This window comes from Crocodylus siamensis, chromosome 11 (assembly GCF_052110815.1).
Source record: "Crocodylus siamensis isolate JL-2025a chromosome 11, ASM5211081v1, whole genome shotgun sequence".
Classification (NCBI taxonomy): Eukaryota; Metazoa; Chordata; order Crocodylia; family Crocodylidae; genus Crocodylus; species Crocodylus siamensis.
The window spans coordinates 15,040,549-15,067,862 of NC_143405.1; the positions used below are offsets into that span (position 1 = coordinate 15,040,549).

The 27,314-nt window shown below is 51.4% G+C and overlaps 1 protein-coding gene across 7 annotated transcripts in view; it reads left to right on the forward strand.

Moving 5' to 3' along the window:
- AKNA (AT-hook transcription factor) overlaps window positions 1-27,314 on the forward strand; it is a 55,449-nt gene that overhangs the window by 18,739 nt on the left and 9,396 nt on the right. For 6 of the 7 annotated variants that reach the window (XM_090021912.1, XM_090021913.1, XM_090021915.1 and 3 more), the window contains exons 2-15: window positions 5,468-5,982; window positions 8,060-9,315; window positions 10,175-10,249; window positions 16,656-16,812; window positions 17,797-17,957; window positions 18,179-18,238; window positions 19,038-19,165; window positions 20,504-20,720; window positions 21,190-21,341; window positions 21,633-21,818; window positions 22,632-22,908; window positions 23,621-23,727; window positions 24,206-24,456; window positions 25,227-25,377. In XM_090021912.1, the coding sequence (XP_089878038.1) occupies window positions 5,655-5,982; window positions 8,060-9,315; window positions 10,175-10,249; window positions 16,656-16,812; window positions 17,797-17,957; window positions 18,179-18,238; window positions 19,038-19,165; window positions 20,504-20,720; window positions 21,190-21,341; window positions 21,633-21,818; window positions 22,632-22,908; window positions 23,621-23,727; window positions 24,206-24,456; window positions 25,227-25,377 (3,506 nt within the window). In that variant the 5' untranslated portion in view covers window positions 5,468-5,654. The remainder of the gene's footprint in view (window positions 1-5,467; window positions 5,983-8,059; window positions 9,316-10,174; window positions 10,250-16,655; window positions 16,813-17,796; window positions 17,958-18,178; window positions 18,239-19,037; window positions 19,166-20,503; window positions 20,721-21,189; window positions 21,342-21,632; window positions 21,819-22,631; window positions 22,909-23,620; window positions 23,728-24,205; window positions 24,457-25,226; window positions 25,378-27,314) is intronic. The other variant, XM_090021917.1, reaches the window with a different exon arrangement.

A 27,314-nucleotide genomic window follows, 5' to 3' on the forward strand; every position in this document is an offset into this window, starting at 1 on the left:
GGAGAAGCCTGTAGGGACCTATGTTTAGCAGGGAAGTCAATGTAACCAGAAAGGTGAGACTGTGGATTTGTCTGTGTGTTAGATTGTGAGCTCACTGGGGCAGGAGCTTTGTTCATTTTGCTTGTGTGGCACCTATTATGACATGACATTGGGTCCTATAATGTGACTGCAGCAGAAATCAGCCAAGACTTTACCAAGCAACTGCTGCTGGCCCACATGAGCTGCCACAAAGGGTCCTGTTTTTTGAGAGGGTGGATGATTGGCACTATCTGTAAATCAGACCCCTTGAAGACATCTTCAGCTGGGCGCCCATAATTGCTAGTGGCCGTGAAAACCTCGGCCATAATAAATAGTAAGAAGGCACTGGTTTGAGGAGCGGGGAGGGAAAGTTCTTAAGTCTGGCCCTTGGGTCATTAGTGGAATGAGTCTGCTGGATCTATGCCACTTTCTCTCCCATGCAGTTTTACTGGGCGTATACGCAGACACATCTCTAGACAGTTACTGGGCTCTGAACTTAGCCTGGTTGTTCTCTTCTTCTTCTTCTTCTTCCTCCTCCTCTCAGTTTTCATCCTACCCCCTCCTTTGGCTCATCCTCAGCAAAACTAGCTCAGCCTTCCCTGAATAAACTCTGGCTGACAGCTTCTTGCCTGGCTGGGCTTTCTCAACTGGCACAGCCTCTAAGTGATTGGGAAGGGTGGCCAGACCTCAGGCAGCTCCACGCACACTGGGAACAGAGTCTGGGAGCTCTCCAACCCAAGAGAAAGCCCCTCTGCCCACCTGACCCACCCCTCCCTGTACCTACCCAGCATTGGGCTGTGGTAGTCAGCAGTAAGCATAATGCCCTCGTTTATGGGCACCACCTCCATTCACAGCTGCCCTATGGCAAACCCAGCCTGTCCCTCTACTGTGTGACCTGGCATCTACTTTACAGTGGGCGCGTCCTGGCTGATGGGTAGAGAGGGTCCTTTTATTTGCTCCTTTATCTCCTGCATGGTTATGGAGTGGCTGGCAGGTGGCACATGCAGTATTCTCTGGAGTGAGTTATTCCTTCGCACCCTTGCCTTGTATCCCCAGCTCTAGGCTCAAGTGTTGCCTTGGATTTGCTTGTCATGTCATGCAACAATCCTAAACTGCAGCTTCTCTGTGGCTTCAGCAAGAGCTCAGAGCCCAGTGAATCCAAATGTAGGAGCAAATGGGTTGAAAGGTTACTGCTGAAAACTGAGTGTTTCCTTTTCTATAGTCACAGGGTAAATTGAGTCTTAATGGAAGGAAAGGAGGTTTAGAAAAGATCTTTTGAAATAATGTGAATGAAGTGGTGTGTGTGTGTGTATGCGCAAACGTGCACAAACGCAAGCCTTCTACCTGGCAGTAGCATGCAGCTGTGATACAGGACTTCCCAGCTGCATGTCTACACTGCTAACAGGTAATGGTGGTTCTCCAATAGCTCAAGTGGCAACACCGTCTGTTTTTGGGATCAGGAGAGGCCAGTACAATCCTGCACATCAGCATGAAGTTTTAGGTCCCCATGAAGTATATTGGGAGCGTCAGTGAAGCCCAGGTGCTTGTGGATTAGTTCCAGTTCTTTCCTGGGGAGAAGGCAAGGTGTGTGTGCAGGGAATTGGCTGTGAGGAGTCGCAGCAATCCACTGCCTGGCTCTGCGTTTAGAGAGCTGGTTGCATGGAACAGCCTGCTAGGAAGTGCCTCCGATCCTGCCTGCCAGATGGGAGGAAGTGGTTGTGGGAGGCAGATCTAGCCTGGGAATGAGATCTGAAGGCATCGGAGCCAGTGCTGGGCATGGCATGGCCTGAACATTCATGTGGCTGGCAAGCTGTGCTTTCCAGCATGCCGGGGGTTAAAAATGGGGCACCAAAAATGCAGAAGGGAGAGCGAGGGGTGGATTGGTTTTGTGTTCTCCTTTTATGGTTTTAAGGGAGGATTCGGCTGAGGCCCAGCTGTAATGAGCTGCATGTTCTCAGCTCAGGAGCAGCTTGTTAGCCCCACTGTTCAGGCCTCCCTGCCTGGTGGGGTAGAGGGGGCGGTCACTGCGTGCTGCTTCTGAAAAGCGAAAGTGAATGCAGTGCTGCACGCCAGTCCCTTTCTGATGCATGGATCAGGAGCAGGGGGTCTCCAGCCATTCAGGCTTTCCCCAGCCCTTGCTGGGTACCAGCCCATGCAGCAGCCCTGCTAGGGAAGGAGGACAGTTGTGCCACCATGGTCTGTTCAGCCTCTGTTCCACGACACACTTGGGTTGGTGGATCTTAGCTGATCCCCAACATCTCATTTGACGCATGCTGTCAAACAGCACTTCTCATTTATCAGCTGTCAGTCACTGCTGCCGAGAACCAGAGTCAAACCAGCCATCTGGGCCTGAAGGGGTTGTCATCCTCTTGATACCCTTGTTCTCTGGCACTCCCACCACAAGGATGGTGGGGAGTAGGTTTCGCCGGTCCTTCTGCATGGGGCCTGGGCCATTGCTTCATACTGGAGTTGCAGGAACTCAACACCTCTGAAAGTCTGACTCCTTATTTGCCAGTACAGAAGCCTGGCAGGTAAGCTGCTTTCATGTGGCACATAGCAGGCAAAAGTCCTGGGCTGGAGCTCTCTGCACCCCTTACTGTAGAAGGAAAGGTCCCCTTGCATAGGTGGCCAGGCATCCGGAGGGTGGCAAGTGAGGTTCAAGAGCCAATGCTCAGTTGTTTGGGGCAAGCATGTGATTATGAATGTCGGAGATGCCAGGTTTTCCCTCTGCAGGTTGTGTTGATATCCCCGGAGTCAGGGCTGGACGTGTCGCCATACTATGCGTCCATCTCTGATGGCACAGGACAGCATTTTGCAATGCCCTGTCAAGTCCAGCAAAGGGCAGCATGAGCATTAGGGATTCAGGCACCCGACTGACAAGTGACGGTGCTGATTTTACACTTATTCAGTCGCCTCCTGGCTCCGCAGGACCCAGCTTCCTAATGGGTCGAGTGGACCCATATCTGATGTTGCAAGGGAAACCATTCAGTGCAGAGACAAAAAGAGAGCGCCCAGCTGCTGCTTTGACCTGAGTCCATTTCCCTGTCGTCCCCTCTTGCTCTCCAGTCCTTCATTGCTGGCTGGTGGGTTCTTGGAGAGTTTGCCCAATTCAGCAGCATTTGGGAGTAGACAGCAGCCAGCTTAGGGAGCAAAAGAGGGGAGTTGGCAGCCTATGCAAAAAGATGAGCATAGGTCTACTGCCTGTGGTCCCCTATGCCCTCAGTCAGGAGCCGTGCACTGAGTCTGCATGCTAGATCTGTCTGCCCGTAAGACCTGCGAGTGCATTAAGTGGACTAAGACTGAAACAGAGGGAGCTTAGTGTTGGAGTAACAATAGCCCCAGGCACTACAGCTCCCCGCAGCTCATAGCTGCGGCAGGCCCGTTCCTAGGCGGTGGCATAGCGGATTCTTGTTGTAGAGGAGTGCCCTTGCCTGGGGCAGCGGTTAGTACTGCATCACTAGCTTTGGAGTGAGGAGGAGGAAGAGAGAGATGGAGAAGAGGGTTATTAGTGTTCATGGGGGTGGGGTAGAGGAGGCTGGCAGGAGGGGGCTGAAAGCGAATGGTGGAGACAGACAACAGGCTTCAGCTGCTTAAGAGCCTCTGCAGGCTGTTGAAAGGCCTGGAGCAACTCCCCTTCACACAATGGAGGAAAACAATGGAGCCCTGCTGCTAATGGGCCCCTCAACCACACAGCAGAGCTACAGTCCCTGCGGTCCTGGCCTCTCCCGAAATGTGACCCAACCCTAATGGCACAGAGAGAAACCTAGCAGAGAGGGAGCTGTGTGGGGAACTGCCAGCTCAGAGGGAATGGGATCGGGTAGCAAGTGGAGACCAGTGTTGCTCTGCTCTGTGGATCAGAAGAGCTGTGGGTACCTCGGGGTGAGGTCCCCACTCCCCCAGCCCACGGCGCCAGCCAGTGCCCCCATAGAGCAGGTCTCCCCCCCGCAGAGAGGGAGGGATTGGAGGAGAATATGCTCCCATGCAGCCCCACAACCCTGCCCTGCTCTCTGCAGGAGCCTCCCGTTGGGAACACCTGGGTTTACCGCCACCCTTCCCTGGTGATCCCAAAGCGTGCTCTCAAGTGCCCATTCAGCCACTGTTCACTTCTCACGGTGATGTAACGGCTTAAACAGTGGAGCCTGTGCCTCCAGCTGCCAGAAGGGGGGACAGAAGAGGGAGGGCACCGGGGACTGGTCTTTGTCCTGAACAGACTCTGCCGTAAGCACATTGCCACATCATCAGCTGCTGCTACTGTAGTCTCCCTAGCTCTCTGTGCGGCTGATTGATGCTGTGTGTCTCTCTCTCGTGTGCTGTCTCATTTGCCCAGGGGTGGGCAGGGAGCAGTCCTAACTCTCGCTCTGGGGATGCCTGGCATGAGGTGTCTCTTCACTCCATCTGTTTGGTCAGAGCAGCAGATTTGCGGGCTGGGCTGTGGGTGCCTTGCAAGGACCAGCCTCTTTTGGCCTGCCCAGGTGCAGAGTGCTTGCTTGCTGAAGGGCTGGGGTGATGGCCCCATGGTTATTACCAGACTCATGCTCAGGGATGGGATGGGAGGTGGCAGACACTTTTCCCCAGGACGTCTGATGTGCACGGTTTTCGGGCCAGGGTGCAGAGAAGAATTGGGTTGCAGCATAGGATCCCTTCCTGCCTGGTTATAGAGCAGATGTGACCCTGCCCGTGAGACTGGGCTTCAAAGAGGTGCAAGGGAGGATGATATCATGAAGTGCGTGTTCAAAGGAAGGGGTGAGAGGGGAGGGAGTCTCTGAAGAGCAGCAGCTCACTCGAGGACTGTGCCAGGGAAATGAAGACCCTTGGCACTTGTTAAGCATGGAGCCCTGCTAGTGATGTTGAGCTGCTGTGTGCAGGGCCATAGGCAACTTGTTTGGGCCTCTTGAGAGCATGCCACAAAGGACCTTTTTGCCATGACCTAAACTGCCTCCAGCTGCACTGCCACTGCCTGTGGGATGCTTGGTACCAAGCGGGAGCTGGCAGGCTCAGCATCACAAGGGAAGGGAAGGATTCCACCTTTCCTTGGTTCCCTAGGGGGCATTACCATGATCTTAACTGTTATTGAGGCCAATGGGATGGCAGTGTGTAAAGGCAGGACTACATCTATGTCATGGTACCCTAGGAGAGGTAGCATGATGTTGTGATGGCATCACGACAGGGACAGCAGCCCCATCCTGCATGTCAGATTCCCCTTAGAGAGAGGTTGCTGCCACTGCGCCCATGCTCCTCTCTCCCATGCTCCTCTCTGGAGGGAAGGAGCAATCCATGAGGTGACTCGAATTCCCTCAGAGCTGGGGATATGGAGAGTGGGCAGGGAAGCTGGCATCTCTGTCAGGAGACAGGGGAGGATGGGGAAGGGGCTGGGGGGGTGCTCTGAATGCAGCCCACTGTGCCCTTGCTGGCTTCTGTTACATTTCTTCCTATCCCTCTCTCCTCTTAGCTGCAGGCAGGACGCTGAAATGCTGATCAGAGTAGCAATGTGACCTACATTCCCAAGGAACCGAAGGTGCCCCCAGCCCACCAGCCGTTCACAGCACCTGTACCATGAAACGACACAAGTGAAGCCCCTTCTCCACACTTCCCACCCTGCCACAGTGCCTTGTACCGTTCACTGCTGGCAGCAGGACATGGCCAGCTCAGTGTCATGGGTGCACTGGGCAGAACCAGACCTTAGCCATGACTCTGGGCAGCCCTGGGAAGAGGAGGTGGAGGAGGAACTGGGGGGGCACATGGATGAGAATGGACTTGTGGTTACCACCAGCCAGTGGGGCACATGCCCCTCCCAGAGGCCTGCAGAACTGGAGTTCCTGGGAGATGTCAGATTTCCTGAGGAGCCAGCTTTCCTCCCAGGTCACTCAGCGCAGAGGGAAAGGAGATTTGATCTTGGTGACTTGCAGGACTTCGAGTTGGGAGCATCCAGAGAAGATGTGGACAGTGCTGTGAGTCCACCCCTTGGTGAGTCAGGTTTCCTTTCGGTCCATTTTTTCCCTCTCATAATCTCCATGTAACATACCTATAGCAGCCAGAAGTGAGTACAGTAAGGAAAGCAAGTAATTGCCAGGACTTTGGGAGGTATCTACAGGTCCAATTCATCACATGGGACCCAGCTGTCGACATGGTACAAATCCTAGTGAGATCCCAAAGAGTTTAGGTGTATGGAGTCAGCATTAAAATGCTCTCTGGAGTGGGACATAGCACATGTTATATACGCACAGCTCAGTGGTTCAGGACAGGAAGTGAGAAGTCACCCTGCCTCCAGCTAAAACCACAGGAAGCAGGGCAGATGGCAAGTACTTGAGCTGGCACTTGGCCAGTGCATATGTGCCAGCAGTGTTCTTCCACCTACAGAAAAGTGCTGAGAATATTTAATGGTCATGAGAAATAAAGAACTAAAGTCTTAGTCTCCAGAAAAAGTAGGCAGTGTTCCAGCATGACAGCGCCGTAGGGGGAAGGGGAAAGCACCATCTCTTGAATTTCCAGTACCAGTTCTTGCAGGGCCTTGGCACTTTCCTAGGAGGTCTCTCAGCCAAACACTGACTATTCCTGATGCTGCTCAGCTTATGAGAGCAGGCAGGATCCCTGCCAGAAACGCTCGGTCTCCCGGCTACCAGAGGCTTCCCATTGGGAAGTGTCAGCTCTGAGGAACATCACTCCGGCAGATTTGCCTCTAAATGCGTGTGTTGCTTGAGAGGAGAGTGACATCCATGCCAGACAGTGTACAGCAAATCTCTCTGTGCATCTGAAACCTGCGGTACACCCTTTTCCATGGTCACAATATAGGGGTAGCCCACACCAGTGCCTAGGTGGTTTAGGACCATAAACTGGGACTTAGGCTCCAGAATCACTTAAGCACATCCAGAAAAGTTATTCTGAACACCTCTACGATTATCTGTGAGTGCTCAGGGTAAGGTAATTAAAAGAAAAAAATTAATGTCAGTGCTATATGATTTAGGGCTAGATTTTGGTGTCCAAATGCTATTGAAAGAAATGTACCTAACCCCAGTGACTACCTTTAAAAATCTGTCTTTTAATACCCTGGAGGGAATAGTGGACTTCACAGATTTTACTGATGGTAAGAAATCTCCGTTACTCTAAATTATGGAAAATTTTGTGAGGAACTGTGGAGGGAGATGGCAAAATGAAGTACCTGGGCAGCACAATGACAAGTTATGTTTCAGTGCTGATGAGGGCAAGGTAATGCTGCTAGGGTCCTTTTAGGTAGGTAGGGTGCAGTGAAGAGTTTGGAGTTAGTTGCAATGCCTTGTGTGTAAGAGCCAAATGATTTGCAGACATCACAAGGGAGATATCTGCTCGGGGTGGTCAGAAAAGCCAAGAAGATATTAGTCTGGACTGAATAGGAATAATTTTTGCAAATGTGTTTGAGCTCTTCAGTGAGAGGGTGCACTCTAAATAAATTCACATTATATATTAATGATATGCTGTTTTCTGGAAGATGGTTCCCTTATCTTCTGTGATGACCATAACAGGTCTATACAAGTCCCAAAGCAGGGACAATAAAGAGAAATGGAGGCACTGAATGTCCTCCGCTTCCTCTGAAGTCAATAAGAGGTTGAAGTGTGCATCACTTTGTAGAATCTGGCTAGACAAGACAAAGACAATGCAGCTCCATCTTAATGTTAATATGAGATCTGCTGCCTCTACCAAGAACCATAGCACTGAGGCACAGCCTGTTCTTGGCTCCTCCTTGAAGGGGGTTGGGAAGCTGTGGGTACTTCCATGGTGATGCCCTACATTTTCTTGCTTGGGGTGCACATATTTCTAGCCTAGTAAAAGCCACTAATCTACCAGATGCCAGTAAGGCCCAGTAAGCCACCTGCCTTAGGGCTTAAGCCTACGACACAATGGGCATATCCAACTCCCCCAGCACCACTGGAGTGAAAGGTCCCATCAGGAGGCACTTGGCATTAAGAGGACCTAAATGCCCCGCGGTTTGGGGGTGGATCTCAGAATCCATAGAAACAAGGAAACTCTGAAGTGTTTGGTGATGGCTGCACTGCTGTTTGTTTTCCAGATGATGAAGAGGAACTAGAGCATGATGGGATGCTGGAGGACCCCAAATCCCCAACCTTCTGGTGTCCACGAAGAGACAAGCAACTGGACATGACTGAAGATGATGAAGATCAAGCTAGTATGGAGGAAGTAGAGAGGCAAGGGGATGACTGGGAGGCAGGGAGCGAAGGGGAAGCCTACCCAGAGCTCTCCTTTGAGGTCCAGTACGGTTCTGAGTACAGCATCAGCCCTGATGCTACAAGGGATGCCCAGGCTCAATATGAGGACTGCAGCAAATCCATTAGCTTCACCACTGATGGCGGGGATGAGGTTTCGGAGCACTCAGACATCAGCCCTTCCCCCTATGGTGTCCCTCCAGAGCATCTCTACAGGCCAGCCCGAAGAGCTATAGGAGATGACCTTGACAGCCTCAGTCAGCTTGGAGAGAGCCTGGAGTTCCCTGCAGAAACTGAGCTGTCCTCAGCCTCGGGCAGACACCCAGAGAGCCCTGAGCTGAGCCCACTGGCCAATGCCACCCCATGGAGCCTGACCGGGAGCCTCCTGCGCCACTTGTCTATGGATGACCTTCAGAACGCCCCGAGCGTCGATGCAGAGACCTTCCCCGAATCCTCCTGCGCTGAGAGAATGGAGGATCCTCCCAGAACTGTTGCCAAGGCAACCTCTGTTGATAGAATCAGGGCATGCCACCACCGTCCCCGATCTTCAGCTAAGGGCTCCAAGAGGCCCGGGGATGCGTTTAGGGTGGCAGGGAGTCCCCCTCCCCTGCGAAGGGTCAGCAGCCAGCCCCAGGACAGGGCTCGGAAGCTGAAGAAGACCATCTCCCTGGCGCTCCCGTCCAAGTTCAGCAGGCAGTCCAGGTCCCTGAGCCCTCGGGGAGAGGCCATCGGGAAGAAGGAGAAATGCTGCAACTCACCCAAAGCAACCTCCTCCCGGCCATCCCCAGCAACAGCTGAAAGCTTGCGGTATGGCCGAGGCCAGCTCAACTACCCGCTACCGGATTTCTCCAAGGTGGAGCCACGGGTGAAGTTCCCAAAGGATGACCAGAGCTACCGTCCTCCCCGGAGCAGGACTCAGCCCATGAGGGTCAGGGGCTCTGGGAGCCCTGTGATCTTCAAGTCCCCTGCAGAAATCGTCCGGGAGGTGTTGCTGAGCAGTGGGGAAGGGTCCCCAGAGAAGTGCCCTATCCCTTCCACTGCCAGGGTCCCCAAGGAGTTCAAGTCCCCCAAACAAGCCACTGAGCTGGTGCAGCAGCTGCAGGTAACTGCCATCTTTCACAGGCCAGAGAAACTGCTGGGGCAGTGACCAGGACACTGTAGGTGAGAGTGACATGGCTGCACGTGACCAGGGCGTCTCTATCTGGGCTGGAGTTTAGGGATGTATTTTCAAATGCTTTAGCTGTTAAGGTGCAGTGGTAGGGGAGCCACATTGCTCTCCTTGGCCGTGTCCATGTGAGCATGGACACTTGGTTCCCCAGGGACAACTAGCAGCAGCAGATATCCAGGGGTCAAAAAAAACCCCTGCACTGCTTCTTGCAGTGCAGAAAACAGCTGAATGTGCGCTATGTTACAGCAGATGTGTCTGTGGTGCCGCATAGCACACAGCCGCGCTCATCTGGACATGGCCTATATGTCAAACTCTGGTGAATGACCTCACTGCAGCCTTGTCCTGCAGGAAAGGGAGGAGGGAGGAGCAGTGAAAAGGGAGGGAACCCGTATTGGAGCCTTCACCTGTAACGATGCAGAAATGGTACCAATAGGGAGTATGCCATAGGGCAAGTCATCACATTGGTTACTAATAGCAGACCAGTAAAATAAACCAGTAGGAAACCCAATTCATGTAGTTCTTCAAGTGAAGTATAGCATGTAGGGGGATTAATTTTTGAAGAATTGTTTTATTTTGTGAACTAAGCTCTAAAGTCCCTGTTGTCTGAAGCCCTAGATACACATATACACATTCATACTACAGGTCAGTGCAGGCACTTATGTTTTTGAATGCACCTGGCACCATTATTACCTATTCCTTCCTTTGCTTACTCCCCACCACCTTTACTTTTATGGTAGTACCTGGACTATCCCCTGTATAATGCTGACAAGTGCTTTCCTGGCTCTCCTTCCAGGAGGACTACCGCAGGCTGCTGACAAAGTATGCAGAGGCTGAAAACACCATTGACCAACTGCGGCTAGGAGCAAAGGTACAATGGCCGGGGGCTGGGGAAACACCAGCGGGCCAGAGGCTCAGCTGTCCATGCCTATTGGAGTTGTCACCTGTTGGGCTAATAGCCTGTCTTGGGAGAGCTAAAATTAAAAAAATTATGATGGGGAAGTATCATTATTCCCATTTTAGAACTGGAGAAAATGAAACACAAAGGAGCGAAGCAACTGCTCGGTGTCACACAGATAAAAATAGGAATCAAACCTAGGCCTCCTGGCTCCCTGTCCAGTGGTCTCTTCACTGACCCATGCTGCCTACAGATAAAACTAGCATTAGAACTACCCTTTCCCCATGGTATTTTGGCAGTTTTCCTTCCAGCCAGCACTGCAAAGTGCAGAGGCAGCCTGGAAATTGCAGAATAAGCTTCCAAACATTTTAGAGCTTCTGAAACTTCAGAGCCTTTTTGATTCCTTGACTTCAAGCCCATGCTGAACATTTGGATTTAGTTTTAGTTCATCTGACCAGGTGTGTGCTAGTGAAACCAGAGACTGGGGCACTTGGAGCAGGCCAGGAGTATTGCATGCTGGGACCTGTCATCCTCAGGTACCAGCCCTCCATGAGTTCAGCAGGGTGGTGTCCATCTGTGCAGGTGCAGTTGTGAGGGTTGTGCCATGCTCCCATCCTGGTCCTCAGGGGGTCAAAACTTGGGTTCAGAATCTGGCCCCTTCAGCCCATGGTCTGAAAAAAGGGGCCTCTCACTCTGGTGTGAATGGGTTCCCTCCACCATCTCAGCTAGCACAATGGCCCACTTCCATCCCAGCATCCACACGTCTTGTTAGTCTGGGCCTCTCCCTCGCGCACACACACTTGTTGAAGGGGCAGGGTAAGCTGGTCCTTCAGAACATGGTTCCCCTCTGAGAGCTTGGTCCCTGCCTCCTTCCCCAAGCTTTTCATTGACATCACTCTTCTCACCCTGCCTCTGGCTTCCTTCCTCTTTCAGGGCAGTTGCAGGGCTGCGGTTTACTGAGCACAGTGCTGGGGGACAGAAGTCAAAATCTGTTGCAACGTCACATTGCAAAGCTGCTTGCGCTGTCTCACCTCCCCCTTCACTTCCCTTCCCGTCCGAGCTGGGTAAAACAAGGCCCTGCTCTCGTCCAGCAAAAAAAAGCAGTATTTGCATGGAAGCAAGGTGCAAATGTCAGAATATGCCTCTGACCTTTTGTGTATATTTTTAATGCATTTCCTCATTTTGCATTTGTGCCTCTGGAGTGTTTGCTTGCTGCCAATTTTCTAGGAAATGGGGGGAGAGAGGAGGGAGAAGGGTAGGGCTAGGATTCAGAGTGACTAAGAAAAAATTGGAGGATTGGGCCAAAAGAAATTTCATGCAGTTCAGCAAGGACAAGTGCAAAGTCCTGCACTTAGGATGGAACAATCCCATGCATCAGGACAGGCTGGGGACTGACAGGCTGGGCAGCAACTTTGGAGAAAAGGACCTGGAAGTTACTGTGGACAAATAAGCTGAATATGAACCGGCAGTGTGCCCTTGTTGCCAAAAAGGCTACTGGCTTGTTGGGCTTCATTGGTAGGTGTGTTGCCAGCAGGTCAAAGGAAGTGATTATCTCCCTTTATTCTGCGCTTCTGAGGCCACATCTGGAATACTATGTTCAGTTTTGGGGCCCCCGCTACAGAAGGGATGTGAAGATATTGAGAGAGTCCAGCAGAGGACAACAAAAATGGTGAGGGGGCTAAGGGACATGACTTATGAGGAAAGACTGGAGGGACTGGGCTTATTTGGTCTAGAGAAGATAAGACTGAAAGGGGATTTAATAGCAGCTTTCGACTACCTGAAGCGGGGTTTGCAAGAGGATGGAGCTGGACTTGTTCTCAGATGAGAGAACAAGGAGCAACGGTCTCAAATTGTAGCAAGGGAAATTTAGGTTAGATATTAGGAAGAATATTCTCACTAGGTGGGTAGTAAAACACTGGAACAGGTTACCCAGAGAGGTGGTGGAAGCTCCATCCATGGAGGTTTTCAAAACCCAGCTAGACAAAGCTGTGGCTGGGATGTAGTTGGGAATGGTCCTTTGAGCAGGGGGTTGGGCTAGGTAACATCCTGAGGTCCCTTTTCCAACCCTAACTTTCTATGTTTCTATAAAATCCCATTTTGAATACCCTCCCAGAGAGGAGAGAGCTGGAACTGTGCCCCTCAGGTAGTCATTTTACCCAGGCCTATAGCTCCTGGTTTAACAGCAGCTGTTGGGTATGTGCTGTGTGTGGATGCACTGACTCCTGCCAGGGATGCTCTCACCTGCTGCCTGTCATTGTTTCCTCACTGGGGCAAAAACATGATTCCCCCAAGTAATACACCTTGCTCTCCAGCTTTTGGTTAAGCCAGTGCCTCTCGCTATAGGTATGTAGATCACTCTCCTCACCATATCAGGTTGTATTCTTCCACACTTTCAGCAGACAGGGCTGTTCTCCCCCTTACAGAAGGGGACTGAGGCATAGAGACCAACATGGGTCTTGAGCCACTGCAAGGTGCCGTGGCACATTTTAAGTTCACTGGGACTTGCTCAAGGCTATATTCAGGAAGTCTGTGGCAGAGAATGGGACTGCCCCTGCATCTTGTAAGAGTCATGCTAGTGTCGTCACCACTGGGCCATCCAGCCTGCCTCCATTCTAGGCTCCATCAAATAACAATTTCCAAGCAACCTTATCTTAGCTTTAGGACCCTGCTTGCCCTTTGTCTTCCCATATAGTGCTGGCTGGGCTATGATCGCACTGTACCATGTGCTGGTTTAGAGAGTGTATCACTGGTGAAGACATAATACCTGTCTGCAGATGCAGCCTGGAGGAGGGCACCCCAGCAGCGGCAGAGCAAGTGCATAAGCAAAGCTTGTCAGAAGACAGGAGAGTGACCAGTTGGGCTTGGGGCAATGGAGATGCTGCCTGGGAGTTGCATTCAGAGACAAAGGATATCTGTCTGCCTACAAGGCTTGGCAGTGAGCTCCAGAAGCAAATCCTGTCCCTCCTCCTTCCCGTCTTCTGCACCTGGATGCCTCTGCAGGGCCCTGCCTGCTGTGCTGCCCTTCCCAGGGCCCCCAAGCTGTCACCTCAGATCTTCTTGGTTTCCACAACACATCTCAGTCTGGAGCACTGTGACAAGGGTGACATGTCTTGGCACAACACTTCATGGGCCAGGTGGAGGGGTGGGGCATACAGCCATCGGGCTTGGGCAGGCAGCATGGTTTTGCACACTGGCTTCTTTGGCTCAGGAGCTTTTTGCGCACAGGTTCCTTTGGGTCCTGGCTGGTCCCTGCGGAAGAGGGGCTCATTCAGCACAAGGGCCCCAGGTTGATTTGGGGGGTCAAGAGCCACACCCCTAATCAGCTGTTCATCTGTGGCTCCCCTATACCAAGCTCAGCTTGAGAGTCTCTGGGGTCCCCTGGGGCATTTGTGCTTCTATAGCCATGGGTTTGGCAGCCCTGTCTCATTGCTGTGATGGGAGGGAAAGGCCAGGTATGGGGCCGGCTCTCTTGGTTTGAGAAAATCCATTCACCTTTCCCTCTTAAAGGTACAGTGCAGCTGCCTCCCATGGAAATCAGTGGGAGTTACAAGCCCTCTATGCTTCAGCTGAATCAGGTGATTCACTCAAGTTCACAGCAAGTCAGAGCTGGGAAAGAGTCCAGGAGTCCCGACGCCCAATCTCTTGTGCTAACTTGTTAAAATAATTCTCATTCAGTATTACAAAGATGTCCCAAGCTTTGGTATGATTGATGAATGAAGCTAATTACAAGGAGAGCACATCATTTATTTTGCCAGAACTCTACGTGTGCCCAGCACAACTCACCCTTAGGTCCCTAGGTTGGAGAAGTGAGACTTAGGGTCAGATTGACACATATTGCCCTCTGTTTTCTGACATTACAGATTACAGATGAAAGTAATGAGGATGCAGTGATTAGAGCCCGCAGTTTAGGACATGAAGCTACCTTGGTGTGTCTAATTCACCAACAAAGGGTACATTATAAATGCCTAGCCTGATCTAAGTCTCTGATTGTGGTGCAGAAGCAAAGGCCTGGTGACAGCTGAAAGCCTGGCCCAAAGGAACTGAAAGCACACTTCTGATCTTTTCTGGACTAGGGTAATCAGGAGCATTATCCCTTTAAATAAGAAAGACTCAGACCCTTGAACCTAAGACTTACCACAGTCTGTGGCTATTTTATTAGCCATAAAGGGAGTGGATCTTTTTGGCAGTATATACTGCTTTCTGAATCACTGCAGGTGATGGGTGTGTATTTTATACACACAGGCACACTTCCTCCTCCGCTTCTAGAGGGGGTATGTTCTTGAAAGATAAAGGGAACTGCCCATTGCTATGGACTGTAGTGGGAGTGCTGCATTACTTTCAAGTGGGTCACCACGTGTGTCCATTGTGTCCTTTTCAGCAAATGCAATCTGTGCTTCTGTGCTCTGTTTCAAGTGCTTATCTTTGAGGATCCAAGGGTAGCCTGGGCAGCAAATATACTGCCTGGAGCATGCCTCATGCATTGGGGGAGCACTCCAGACTGACCTGCAAGATGCAGTAAATGTGCTGTGGCCCTAAAGTGTTTGTGTTCAAGGATTGCCGTAGTGTTATACATTCCCAGGGCTCTCACTGCTGCTTCGTTTCAGCATTTGTGGTAGCCAGGGTGTCCCCTATCTGAGGTGGTATGCAGACACACTCATAGCATCTCTGCAATATCTTGTTTTGCATTGTCAGGGTACTGATAAGCCCTGGTTCCTGGCCCTTATACATCTGTAAAACAAAAAGATAGTTCCTGCCCCAAACAACTTACACACACCCCCTTGTGAGGTAAGGAAATGCTCTTATTTTCATTTTGCTGCACTGAGGCTCAGAGAGACTAAATAACCTGTCTAGAGCTATTCAGGGCATCTGTGGCTGAGGAAGGACTTAAAACTGTGTCTCCCAGGTGCCAGGCTGATGCCATTGTATCATTCTTCCACCCAGGTGACTCTGCAATCACCTGTCCCGGGTCTAATTGCCTGGCAGACTGTGGATCATAGCCGGCCACTTGTTTTGGCGAGGTGGCTCCCCTGCACTCCCTACATCATGTTAAAAACAACCTAAGCAATACTTGTAGTCAGTTGGCAACTAGAATAAAAGTCAACTCTTCAGTAGTTGAAGCAGGTACCTAAGGGATTTTTCTCCAGTATCACAGCAGTACTGGGATAGCCACTTTCCCAATGGGGGAAAGTGAACAGTAAGGCAAGAACAAGCCCAGAGCAATGCCAGTGGTCACAAACCCTGCCCAGTCCCACATGGGTACATGGCAGTTTGGGCTGGGGTGTGGGAAGCACTTGGTACCAAAAGCCAAATGAAAGGAAGAGCTTTGGGGAAAAACTCCTTTTGTGTCTCAGGCCAGCTGTGGCAGGGGAGGCGGATCTGAGCCTTGCTTCACACTGAGAGTGAGCAGATGGTGGGGATTACTGAAATCCAGCTTTGTCTTTGGCCTGAGGAGGAGGGGTGAGAGCAGGGGATGGGTGGAGGGAGGCAGGGAAGAAAAGTGTCTCTCAATGCTGAGGGTTTCCCATCAGCGCTTATTATGTTCTACTGTGAGAATAAGTGCAGCATAAAGAGAGTTGCTGCCAGACAGAGGTCTCTCCTAGTGCCTCCTTCCTAGGCTAAAAGGAGAGTCAAGAAAAGAGTCTGACTGGGAAAGAAGCTAAGGAGAGCTTTTGCTTTCAGTGTTGTATCTGCCCCCAGTCCCTAGTAGTGAAATAGGTTTGTGCATCCATGTGGTTATGTACCTGGGATTTGTATGCATGCAGATGTGTTTGAGGACATGTTTGCATGCAGACCTGCGTGTGCAGTCGCTGGAACGTGTGTTGTATGGCCTGATATTCCTTCTGCATCCGTTCTCCCCTCACCACCCTGCATGGATGGTCTGGGCACGTGGTGCATTTGTTGTGCTCTAGGGTGGAGACTGAGGTCTGCTTGGGCAATGCCAGGGGCTGGCAGGCCTGCTTAAGCTGGTGTTTACTCATCTCGGCCCTTCCAGCCTATAAAGGCGGGGTGGCCTCCAGCTGTCACTCTGCATCATTACTCTTCAGCAATGTGACAGTTGGCAGCTACAATCGCCTAGGGCAGGAAAATGGCTAGTAACAGAGCTGACACTTAATGTAACGGAGCCCCATGGCTGGGACTGCCAGGCACCCCATGAGCTGATAGTGCTCTGTGCATGTCCCCAGCCCTGACCTGCCTGAGGAGAGGGACCTCACAGCAGCTATGGGGCACAGAGCATTACTTTACAGTCAGCACAAAAGACATCCCGCTGCTGCTTCCCGTGCATCCTCCTGTTGAATCAGTTACTGCCTGAAGGCCTGGCACCCAGGTGCTAGCATCCAACGTGATCCGAAGGCTCCATTCACTTTTCTCCCACCCTCAGGTGAGCCTGTACTCTGACCCTCCAAACCCCAGCCACAGCGTCCACATGGGAATGGTGTCTCATGGCTCCAAGATCACCGCCTTCAGCATCCCACAGATTAGGACAGCTGAGTTCAGTGCCACCTCGGCTCCAGCCCAGCCAGCGATCCTCGGTGAAGGTGAGTTGGAAGTACCGGAGACACTGAGTGCAGCTGCTTTTGTCTCTTCGTTCTCCTATCCCCTGTCTTCATGCCTGGCAATAAGTCCAACTCTTAAAGCAGCTGGAGAACAGGAAGCATTATAATTTGAGGGACAGCAGTGGGGATGCTTTCAGGACAGAGGCCACTGTGGAATGTGTTTGCCCTCACCTGCCCCCACCAACATGTGGTTGAACTGAACTGCGCTGCCAGCCGCTGTCCTCTGTTACCAGCACGTGCTCCAATACTAAGTCCGCAACATGAGAAGGCTGGTGATTATGCCCTGGTAGATACTGTGTGCAGTATTCATTTACACTACTGTTCTCTCACTCTCACACTTTGCCATTCTGCTCCCCGCCACCACTTCCCAATAGACACGCTTGTGTTTGCCCACACATTGCTGGGATGTCTTGTGTGCAGCTGTAAGTGCATCCTACTGAAAGCGTGTAGCATCCACCTAGCCTACTTGTATCCTTGGAGAAGCAGGCCATGATCCCAGTATTGTTCTGGTCCAAACTCAGCACTGGCACAAGTCCCCAACAATTTCAGTGGTGTTTGCGCCATTTGTGCAAGCTCTAAATATCTTCTACCATTGTTCTGTGGTAAGGGGAGAGAAAAAGAGAGGGTGTGATGCCTGACAACCAGGCCTTTCTTTAAGGGGACCAAGACCAGAGATGCTGACTTCCAAGCAGTTACTACTGCTGATTAAGATATGCTTCTGAGATTGAAATGCTAAATGCTTCTCCCATAGGGTGCTAAATGCTTCTGACTTGTACTGAGCTTCTGGGATTGATCTTAAAGGCTGGTGTTTGGTGCCTCTCCTTATGTGAGAGTCAGGTCCATGCTGGAGACCATGGCTTTGTCCCTGCTTTAGCCTTCACTGAAGATGGGTCCATGAGGTCCAGATTCACCTGGAGAAAGGAGGTGACATCCTCGGGATCTCTTTATGTTGCTGCTCTGTTCCAGGGTACTCGTTAGCACCAGGAGACCAAGATGCATCCTCCTTGGATCACTCCATACTTGCTGGTTTGCCAGGGACTGATGGCTGCACCACTGCAGAGAGGCCGTTCCTAGGGAATCACCTGACACAGACACTGGCTGGTCAGACCAGGAAATTCCAAACACAAGTAGGTCGGCTTGGGGCAAGGAAACCTCAGAGGGAACGAGTCCATCCTTGCTGGGCGGTGGCTGTGTGGAGCTTGCCAGTTCTGGGGAAGAGTCCTCAAGGGAAAGAGACAAGAGAGGAACTATGGAGAAGGGGAGGGAAAGGTAGAGGCTAAGCTACATTTCACTGCCATCAGCACTGACCCTGACCCAGAATAGCTGGTAATGCCCTGTTCTTGATCAGGTGGAAGCCTTTGAAGAATTGATCCAGATGAGAAGACTGACCCCACAGGACCAGCTGAAGGTACCTCTAGCTTTGCTTTTTGTTTCTCCCATTTTCCCTTCTCTTCAGATCCATGGAGCCATCCACAGAGCAACTGGCCTGTCTAGTCCTGGGCCCTGAGCTTGAGGCCCATCCATCACCAAGAGCCACAGAAGAGCAGGGTCCCACATAGAGATTCTTCCCGTATCCCAGGTGAAACATGCAGCCGTCCAGCCCTGAGGCTGCTGCTCAGTGTCACAACAGTGCATTGTTGCTTCACAGCGTCACAATGGGATGACACAATGATGGAATGATGCAAACGTGATGCTGCTTGGGCACATTGAAGAAGCCAAGGCCATAAGCTCTCGCGGCACACTCACAGCTTTAACATAAGAGTTCTTCATCAAAAGTAGGGAGATAAATTAGGCAGCAAAGAAGTGAGCAAGCTAGGCTCATGAGACATGTAGGCAGCCCTGTATCTAGCTACTAGTACCAACTTAATACACTGGTTTGACATGTATGAGTTTGGTTTCCCTCTTATAACTGGCCCCAGAGAAGATGGGAGTCTGCTATTTGATCTGTCAGCAGATACCCTGTGGTCTGAGTAGCAAATGTTTGTATTATTAGATCTAAAAGTCTCAGGTTCAATCCCACTAAAGACTCCTGTTGTCTTTATAAGTGTATGGCCATGGCTTTGTTACCCTAGGATGTGGAGTCCCCATGCCACGTGGCACTGAGGGCCTAGTGAGATTAGTCTTTCATAGGGAGGTCTGCTGATGTTATGAAATCTGTACTGTGGGAGCTGTGGGACTGAAAGCTCAGACTCATTGCCTTATCATAGGGATTTACGAAGCTAAAGGACACACAGGAAGCTCTGGAGCGGGCGTATCTACAGGCACGTGAAGAGTACCGCCAGAGGCAGCAGTGCCAAGGCACAGCAGAGCCCCTGGGGGAGTTTGATCCAGACAGGTAGGTGTTTGACACTCCGGTTCCAACTCTGGCTCACGCAGAAGGACCGCAGGCCTCGCTGGTTAGGGGGCCGGCCCGTCATGGGAGACCAGGACTCCATTCCCTGCTCTGCCACAAACTTTCTACATGCCTGTGGGCAAGCGTCAGCCTCTTTGTGCTTCACTTCCTCATTTGTAAAAGGCAGGTCAGCACTGCAGTCACACAGGGGTGTTTGAGGCTAGACACACTAAAGAGCACAAGGTGCTCTGAAACGTTGGTCTGAAAGGGATGGAGCTGTGTGTGGGAGTTCGTGTCTGGCCATATTGCAGCAGCCAGGCCCCAAGGGGTGTGTGTGAATACTTAACTCAGATGCAGATGAGCCGAAGCTCCGCAGGCCACCAGGCTGATTAACGCAACCTCCTTCACAGCGCTGGAGTGTCCTGTTGTGATTGTGTCATTTCATTCTAATCTGCTTGTGTTTCCTGACAATATTTATGGCCCCTAATGAAGGGATGAGGCCCCTGACTCTCAAGCAGTGAATTACCATCTGCTGGGCTCTCTGCACTTACCGGCCCCATCAGCTGGTTTGATCTGGCTCATCATTTGCGTGATAAAAGGATGCTGTGACACCGCAGACAATGGTCTGGAGACCCACGTGTACCCTTTTATTATAGGGGAGTTGGAATAGCTTGTAGAAGTGGACAAGTCTTTGATTTCAGTTACATCAATGGAAGTCCAGGGTATAACCCCACCCTGGCCAATGGGCCTAATCTGCCTGCTCCTTTACATGAATGTGGGCATCCTTGGGTAGAGCAAATAGACTAAAGATATATAGGGGGTGGGATCCAGCCTTGCACAAGCACTGGCTGTCTGGGTTTAGGAAATGATTACTTCTGTGCACAGGTTATTCTATGGCTGCCCTGAAGCTCTGGGGTTGGTGACTCAATATATGGATCATTGGCCTACCAACATGCAGCTCCTGGTTTAACTCCGTTCAGAATCTGACCCAGAGGCTTCCACTTTAAGGCCGTTCTTATGCTTGATTCATATTGCCTTTGCATCTAAAGGACGCTTTGCACTAGGTACTATTCATGACAGTGGCAAGAGAGCCCCTGCCCCAAAGAGCTAGCTGTCTAAATAGACCAGGCAAACAAAGGCAGGATGATAATCCCCATTATACAGTGAGAAGTGAAGCACTGAGTGACGCGGTGTGTCTGGCAGAACTCGGAGTTAAACATCGAGCTCCTGAGTGTGTGGTCTGTGCCGTACCTGGGAAGCACCCTTCTTTGCTGAATGGTTGGAGCCTCCCAAAGGCTTTGAGGTCCCTCTCACCTTTGCTGATGGCATGCTGTGTTATAGAGCGGTGGAAGGGGAGATATTCCGCCTGGGCATGTGCTTGGAGGAGCTGAAGGACGGGATTGACCGAGCGGTGGAGAGCCAGACCTCTCCACAGAACTGCTCCGAGCCACCCCCATCTCCACGCTGCTTGCCTACTCTGGGCCCAGAAGCGCAGATCTCCTCCCCAACTCCATCAATGCATGCCCCAGTCCCAGCTCTCCGCACGCCCTACCCTGAGGTAAGCTTCACTCTGTTTGCACTTTCTTCTTTGAGGTTTCCCAAGCAGGGTGGTAGCTGGTGGTTTCTAGTGAGGGGACAATAAAGAAAACTGTTTGGGAGGTGCTTTGAAATCATTCCTCTTCCAGAACCTCCTCTTTAGAGGGCCCATGACCCTGCAGCTGAAGTAGCCTTGGTTTTCCCCATAGCCCAGTTCTTTACAATGACTCCTGCTGGGAGAGGCCGAAATCGGAGGAGCAGTGAGCTCCCTGACACATAGCCAATCCCTTCAAGTGACTTCTGCTGGGAGAGGTGGGCCCTTTGGCAATGGGAGCTTTCTTGCCAACCAGTGCATTGGTTACAGTGACTCTTCCAGGGTGACTTGATTTAGGAAGAATCTAGGTTCCTGTACAGGCATTGGCTGCAGCATCCCTGCAGGTGAGGTGTTTTCTGGTTTGGGCAGGCTGACCTTGCCTCTTTCTATTCTCTAGAGCTCTGCTACAAGGGACAACCATTTCCAACAAGGGGACGCAGAGGTGAGCTCAGCCAGCGGGGATGTTGAGGAAGAAAGAGAGGAGCTTCCCAAGCCCCTTCAGCACAAGCAGCTTCAAGTGGAGGAGGACTTTGATAATCTGCTGGACCAGTAAGTGCTGCCCTGTGAAACAATGTCAAAGTTGGCATGGCGCTTGCCCATGCTACACCCTGCTCTGGTAGAGCAATCAATGTCCCTTCTTCTCATGTTGCCAGTGCATCCTGTGAAACACACCCAAATCCTAGCAGGAGCTGGAGCATCACCCGGAGGGGTAGGGAGCAATTTAGTGCTCGGCCCTCTATGTTTATGGTGGGCACAGGTGCCGCAACACAGGGCTGCTGCCAGTAGGGTGGTGACCTCAGGCTAGACTGAGTGCATTTTTTGCCTCTCTCATGCAATCAGGTACAACAATTTCAAGTCTTTGCCTGAATCTCTGAGCATGGAGCAGCTGGGCTTGGAAGAGAACAGAGCCTCACAGGAAGTGGATGGCTGTGCGGCAGGGGATGCTGGGGTGGATGAGAGTGCTTACAGGACATTGTCACTGGAGAAAGAAGCTAACCACTGGACCAACCATGGGACACCCCAGCCGTAAGTAATACAGAAGCATGAAGTATATGCCCTGCAAATAATGTTCATTATTGGAGTGTTTGTGTGTGGGGGGGGAGATTTTAATAAGGCACCAATTTTAAGGATACATTAGTTTATACCCCAAATATAGGGGTCCACTTGGTGGGGAGGGAGAGTCATTGCAAATGTTTTTCATTATTAAAAATATATTTGTAAAGAAAATATAAAAGACTTCCTTGTGGTGGACTCAATCACTGAGCTTTCTGTTATAGTTAAACTGCTTGGCTATGACATACTTTCTGATGTTTGCTTTGTTGTCTGTAGGGTTCAGAGTTAATTGTCTACAGCTGAATGAGGGGATTCATGCCTGTGTCAGTCCTGTCCTTTTTTTGATAGGCAGCCCTGCATTGATTGGTAATTTTCTCTGCTGCCAGACAAGCTACACAGCTAGGCCAACATTTTCAAAGGTGACAGCTGATTGTGAATGCCCTGAAAATCCAGCATACAAATGGTAACGTCATGGCGTGGCACTTCAGAGGCATTCAGACCCTGCAGTGCCACACTGCTTCAGCTGAAGCAGTGGATGCTCCAGTAGGAGCAGAATCGGTCCCCTTGTCTTTGAAGGTCCAACATTTCCAGAAGGCTGGGAACATCTGACCTCAGGTGCTTTCTGATCAGCTGTGAGCAGGAAAAAGTGAGGCTGCGGGGAGTCAGCCATGTTTCCTGGCCCAATAGTGCATCTGCAGGGAGTGGAAGGCTGCATGTCAGCCAGGTGACAATGTGGGACACTTCTGAGTAAAGGCTCTGATTGCTTTTGCTTTCTCACCCTAACAGACAGCCCCAGGAGAGGAAGCTGCGCCGCCTCCCCGCAGAGGAACACCAGCAGCTGGTTGGGAGGAGTAGCTGTCCACCCTCTGTCCGGGGTGAAGAGTCGCTCCCTCGGACAATGCCCGTCAAGGCCAGGCCCCTGGCTGTAATCCCCAAGCCAGCTTTCCAGGGGCAGCAGGAACCACTCTCCCGCCAAAGCAGCATGGCCAGTGTGGCAGGCAGCGCTGCTTCTGACCGTCTTCCGCGGAAGCCTTTCCATCAGGCAAAAGCTTCGCAGTCCGAGGTGAGTTCCCAAGAGGCGTGTGAAACAGAGGCAGGGCTCCCAGCTTTTCAGGATACATCTACAGGGCTGCCACAGTGCAGCCAGGTCTGGTATGTGATGCTGGAAGCTGTTTAACAGTACACTGTCATATCAGGCAGCAGGTTCCTCAAAGAGAGCAGAATGACAGTGTCAGTGTTTGAAGAGCAGGGGTGTTGGTAGGGGCAGGGTGGAGTTATCCAACCAGGGATGCTCTCTGCTGAATCTGGAAGTATTATTGACTCTTGCAAGAAGGACTTGTCTGAAGTCACACAGGAAACTTGTAGCAGAGGAGAGGCTTGAATCTGAGTCCCTGAAGACCTCAGGTCAGATCCTATTCTACTTGTTAGGTGTCAAAGTGGACCTAGGTACCTAAGTATGATCCTATGCCAACCTGCTCGGCTTCCTAGAGAAACATTGGTGAGCCAGCCCTTGTAACGTGCCACCATCTTAACCTTAAGATGAAGTCATGAAGAGCAGCAGGGAGGAGGAGGAGGAAACCCTGTCTGCCTTTGGTGCTAGCAGGTTTTTAGAGACACCTCTGAGACAGAAGTCCACGTAGACACCTAATACTTAGAATAGGATCTTGCTTATTGTCTTCTGCCTGAGCAGCTGGACTGCCATCCCTGGCTTCTGATTATCATCCATTGCATTGATCTGGATTGGATCTAGTTATACTGTGCCTCTTCTTTTGTAGGATCAACGCATTGTATCACCAGAAACGGACAGTGGATTTGTGGGGTCAGAGGCAAGCAGGGTGTCCCCACTGACACGCACCCCAGAGCATCACCCCTCTCACACTGGGTATGGATTCTTGTCTCTCTTTCTTCCCTGTCCACTTCTTTAACCTGCTCTCATCTCATCTCCCTTTACCTTCTGGCTTTGGATGCTGAGATGAAGGGCCCAGGGCTGAAGGAATGCAGGATGAGATAGCACACGTGGAGGGAAAGGAGCTTGAGAATATGGGGCTGAGGGGGGATTGGTGTTCAGTGAGTGGGGATGAGGGAAAAGAGGCAAAAGCAGGTGATCAAAGTGGGGATGGGGATCCTGAGTACATAGGACATATGGGAAAGCAAGGGATGAGTGCTGAATAAGTGGTGAGAAGACCAAGAATGTAATATTAGAGACCAAGGAAGAGAGGAGGTTGATTGGTGAATGGGGGAAGTTATGGAGTAGCAGCCGTGGAGGGGCGAGGGGGCAGGAAAGATGTGCGGCTGGATGGGTAACCTGGCATCTCGGTGAGGCTCCTTCAGTGACGCCAGTCTGTTTGCCTTGTTCCCAGGATGCCTGGCATGTTGCAGAAATCTGCCTCTGCATCCCCCCCTGCTGTCCTCCATGCTTCTCTGAAGAAAGACACCAGCCTGTTATCCTCAGAAAAGGGGCTGCGGGGCATGTATACCCCCCTCAGGCAGGTCCCACCAAGGAGCAGTGCTCCGAGACACAGCCTGCCCCACGGCAGCCCCTCCCAGACCAGCTCCCCTCCTCAGTGGACAGACAGTATCACCAGCGAGATGGCACCGGATGTGGACAGTAGTGAGTAGAAGACACCTCGGGTTTGGACCACCCACAAAAGGAGGCACATCCACGACCTCTCTGGGAACAGAGTTCGCCTCCTTCCTCTCCGCAGTGAGAAGGGAAGGGGTGACTTGTGGGTGCTGACACTGAGGCTGATCTGAATGATACCAGCACTAATAACGGCAGCAATAATAATAACAATAATTGTTAATAATAATACTTTTATAGAAATGCTTGATTTCTCTCCATAGATTTTTTTATTCTCTCCTTTTTCCTATAAAAACAGTTTTACAACTGCTTTGAGTTAAAAATACGTGTCTAAAGAGGTGAACATTTCAGCATTTTTACCATTTCACCTGAAAAGGGTGGGCCAAACTTTGGCTTTGCCATTCAGGTTTTCAGTTCTGAGGAAAAAAGTTAGTGGGTTGGGAAGATTTTGGCCACCTCTCATCAGTATTCGGCTGGTGGTTTTCAAGCTGTTTGGCGGCCTCTGCCAAATAAGCTTGGGGATGGGGAGGGAGGACTCACGGGCTGATGTCTGCGACGGCACCGCTTGGTCTTTGGTGCTAAGCAGGCCCCAGGCCCTAGTGGCACGTGGAGTTTGAAGTCATCTGCTGTCCCAGAGGGGTCCCTCCAGGATGGAGCTGAGGCCCCCCAGCAGGGCAGCGTGGGGGAAGTTGCCTGGGCCATAGGTGAAAATGGCTCTGTCGCCAGGGAAATGCACCTTCAAAGAGGCACCCCAAAACCAGTGTCATTGAAAGTAGTCCACTGTCGTCTTCTTTCACCAGCTCACACAGACTCTGAAGCTGAGGGACGAAGCAGGGCCAACACCTACGATCACCAGCCCAGCAAAACAAGGTGTCCACCCAGCTCCACCACCCTGTCTCCTTCCCCGGTCCGGGCTCACCATGACCTCCTGGACTCACGCAGGGAACGAGAGTAAGTGACCCCTCCTGGAGCAGGCTAAGCATTGCAAGAGGATCCATGTCCACTTCCGGCCAGTGAACGTGGTATCTCAGTGCAGGCAGTCCTCGGACTTTGGACACAATTGGTTCCTGAAAACCGCGTAACTCAGAACCAATTTTCTCATATGAAACAGTGTTATAAATGGGGGATTGGTTCCTGAACCAAGGCCCGATACCTCAGAATTTTGTACTCAGTCAATTATAGATGAGTGATATAGCTACAGTAATGTATTTATATTGTAAATAGCAATCATATCGATTTGGAAGGGCTTCTGGGAGGTGACTGCTGGACTTTTTGAAAGGCTCTTGGTTGGACTTTTTGAAGGGTTCTTGGCTGGAGTCTTCTCAGGAGTCTTGTCTGCAGGTTTTCCTGGAGTCTTGTCTGCTTTTTTAAAGAAAGTGTCGGAGGAAGTTTGGACAGATGTTCTCCAGGGAGATGGGCGGCGCAGCGAACTTCTCCGCTGGCGTGGCATCGCATTGGATCAAGCGTTGTAAAGTCAAAACTGATGTCGTAAAGTTGAAACAGGGAGTCAATTTATAAACGTAACTCGAAGCGTTGTAAGCTGAGGACTGCCTGTACTGAGCACCGGCACTGTTTCCCCTCTCTACAGCCATCATGATGTGGAGAGACAGTCATACCCTGGACTCTGTGTCAGCTGTGCCATCACCAAGCCGGTCCCAGAGGCAGTCTCCGGGGCAGCAGTTTCTTTGAAGGAAAGCGCTGGGTTCTTCCCCTGGGTGTCATTAGTTCGCAGTGAGCCAGGCAGCCCCGCTGGGTGAAGGAGAAGGGGGGTTGTTTACCTGAGCAGAGGAGGCCTGAGGTGGAGCCATCCTGCCTGTTTTACGCCCTCTCCTTGCACAATAACAGCAAACATTTCTGGGAGCGTTGCTAAGATGCTGCCTCTTGGACGCAGCGGTGGCAGTGGCGGTGCCGGGGCTGGGGAGAAGACATGCTGTTCTCTTTGCTCTTTGGCAAGGCCTAAGCACTTGACCTCTCCCAGTGACCCCAGTCGGGCAGAGATCCCATTTCTCCACTTGTCACCCAGCTCTTTGAGACTTGAGGACTGGTTAGTGCTGGCCTGTCCTTGGATGGAGGAATGCTTTCAGCTCACGCTGCTAGAGAAAGGCTGGTTCCTTGCTTCTCTGAGTCGGGAAGTGCCAAAAGGCCTGGCCACATCCAGTGCAGTAGATCTCTTCCAGGAGGTAAATCCAGAAACCACCCCCTGTGCCTTACAGAGGGGACAGGTCTCAAATCCACCGCAGGACTTAGGCAGCCTCACGAATAATAGGATGCCAGTGGTGCCAGGCAGAGGGAAGAAGGAAGCAGAGAGAATTGAAATCACAGTGCTGTTTCCAGCTTTCTCCCTCACATGCATATTAGTCAGCCCCAATGTAGAGGCGTGCAGGCTTCATCCTGCAAATGGACAGCCCCACAGGCGAGGCTCAGACCTGCTCATTTTGCTGGTGACTTCAGATGGATATGAGGACAGTCCTGACTGAAGGGGGTAGATAAGTACTGGCCTTTTGGCAGAAGGCTTTTCAGTGACTCAAGCTGTGCCTTTGAACTTGGCCAGGGCCAGATCAGGACCTGCTGGGCAAATCAGGGACAGAGTTGGCATTGCAGCTCTTATGAGTGGGAGTAACTTTAAGGAGCAGGATCCGGGAGCATCACATACACGGTTCTCAGTTATAAGGCACAGCTAAATCAATGCCAGTCGAGCAGGCTCTGAATGTTCGCTGCTGTGAGGATGTGATGGACCCATGGGGAAAGAGGGTCGGGATGCAGCGCTCTTGGCAGCAGAGTTGTTGGCTCTGGCGGTTGCCAGGACCAAAAGCCTTGATTTTGATGCACTTGTCTTATGTGGCCAGCAGCACAGAACCAAGGAGCTAGACTCTGAGCAAACTGTTCTG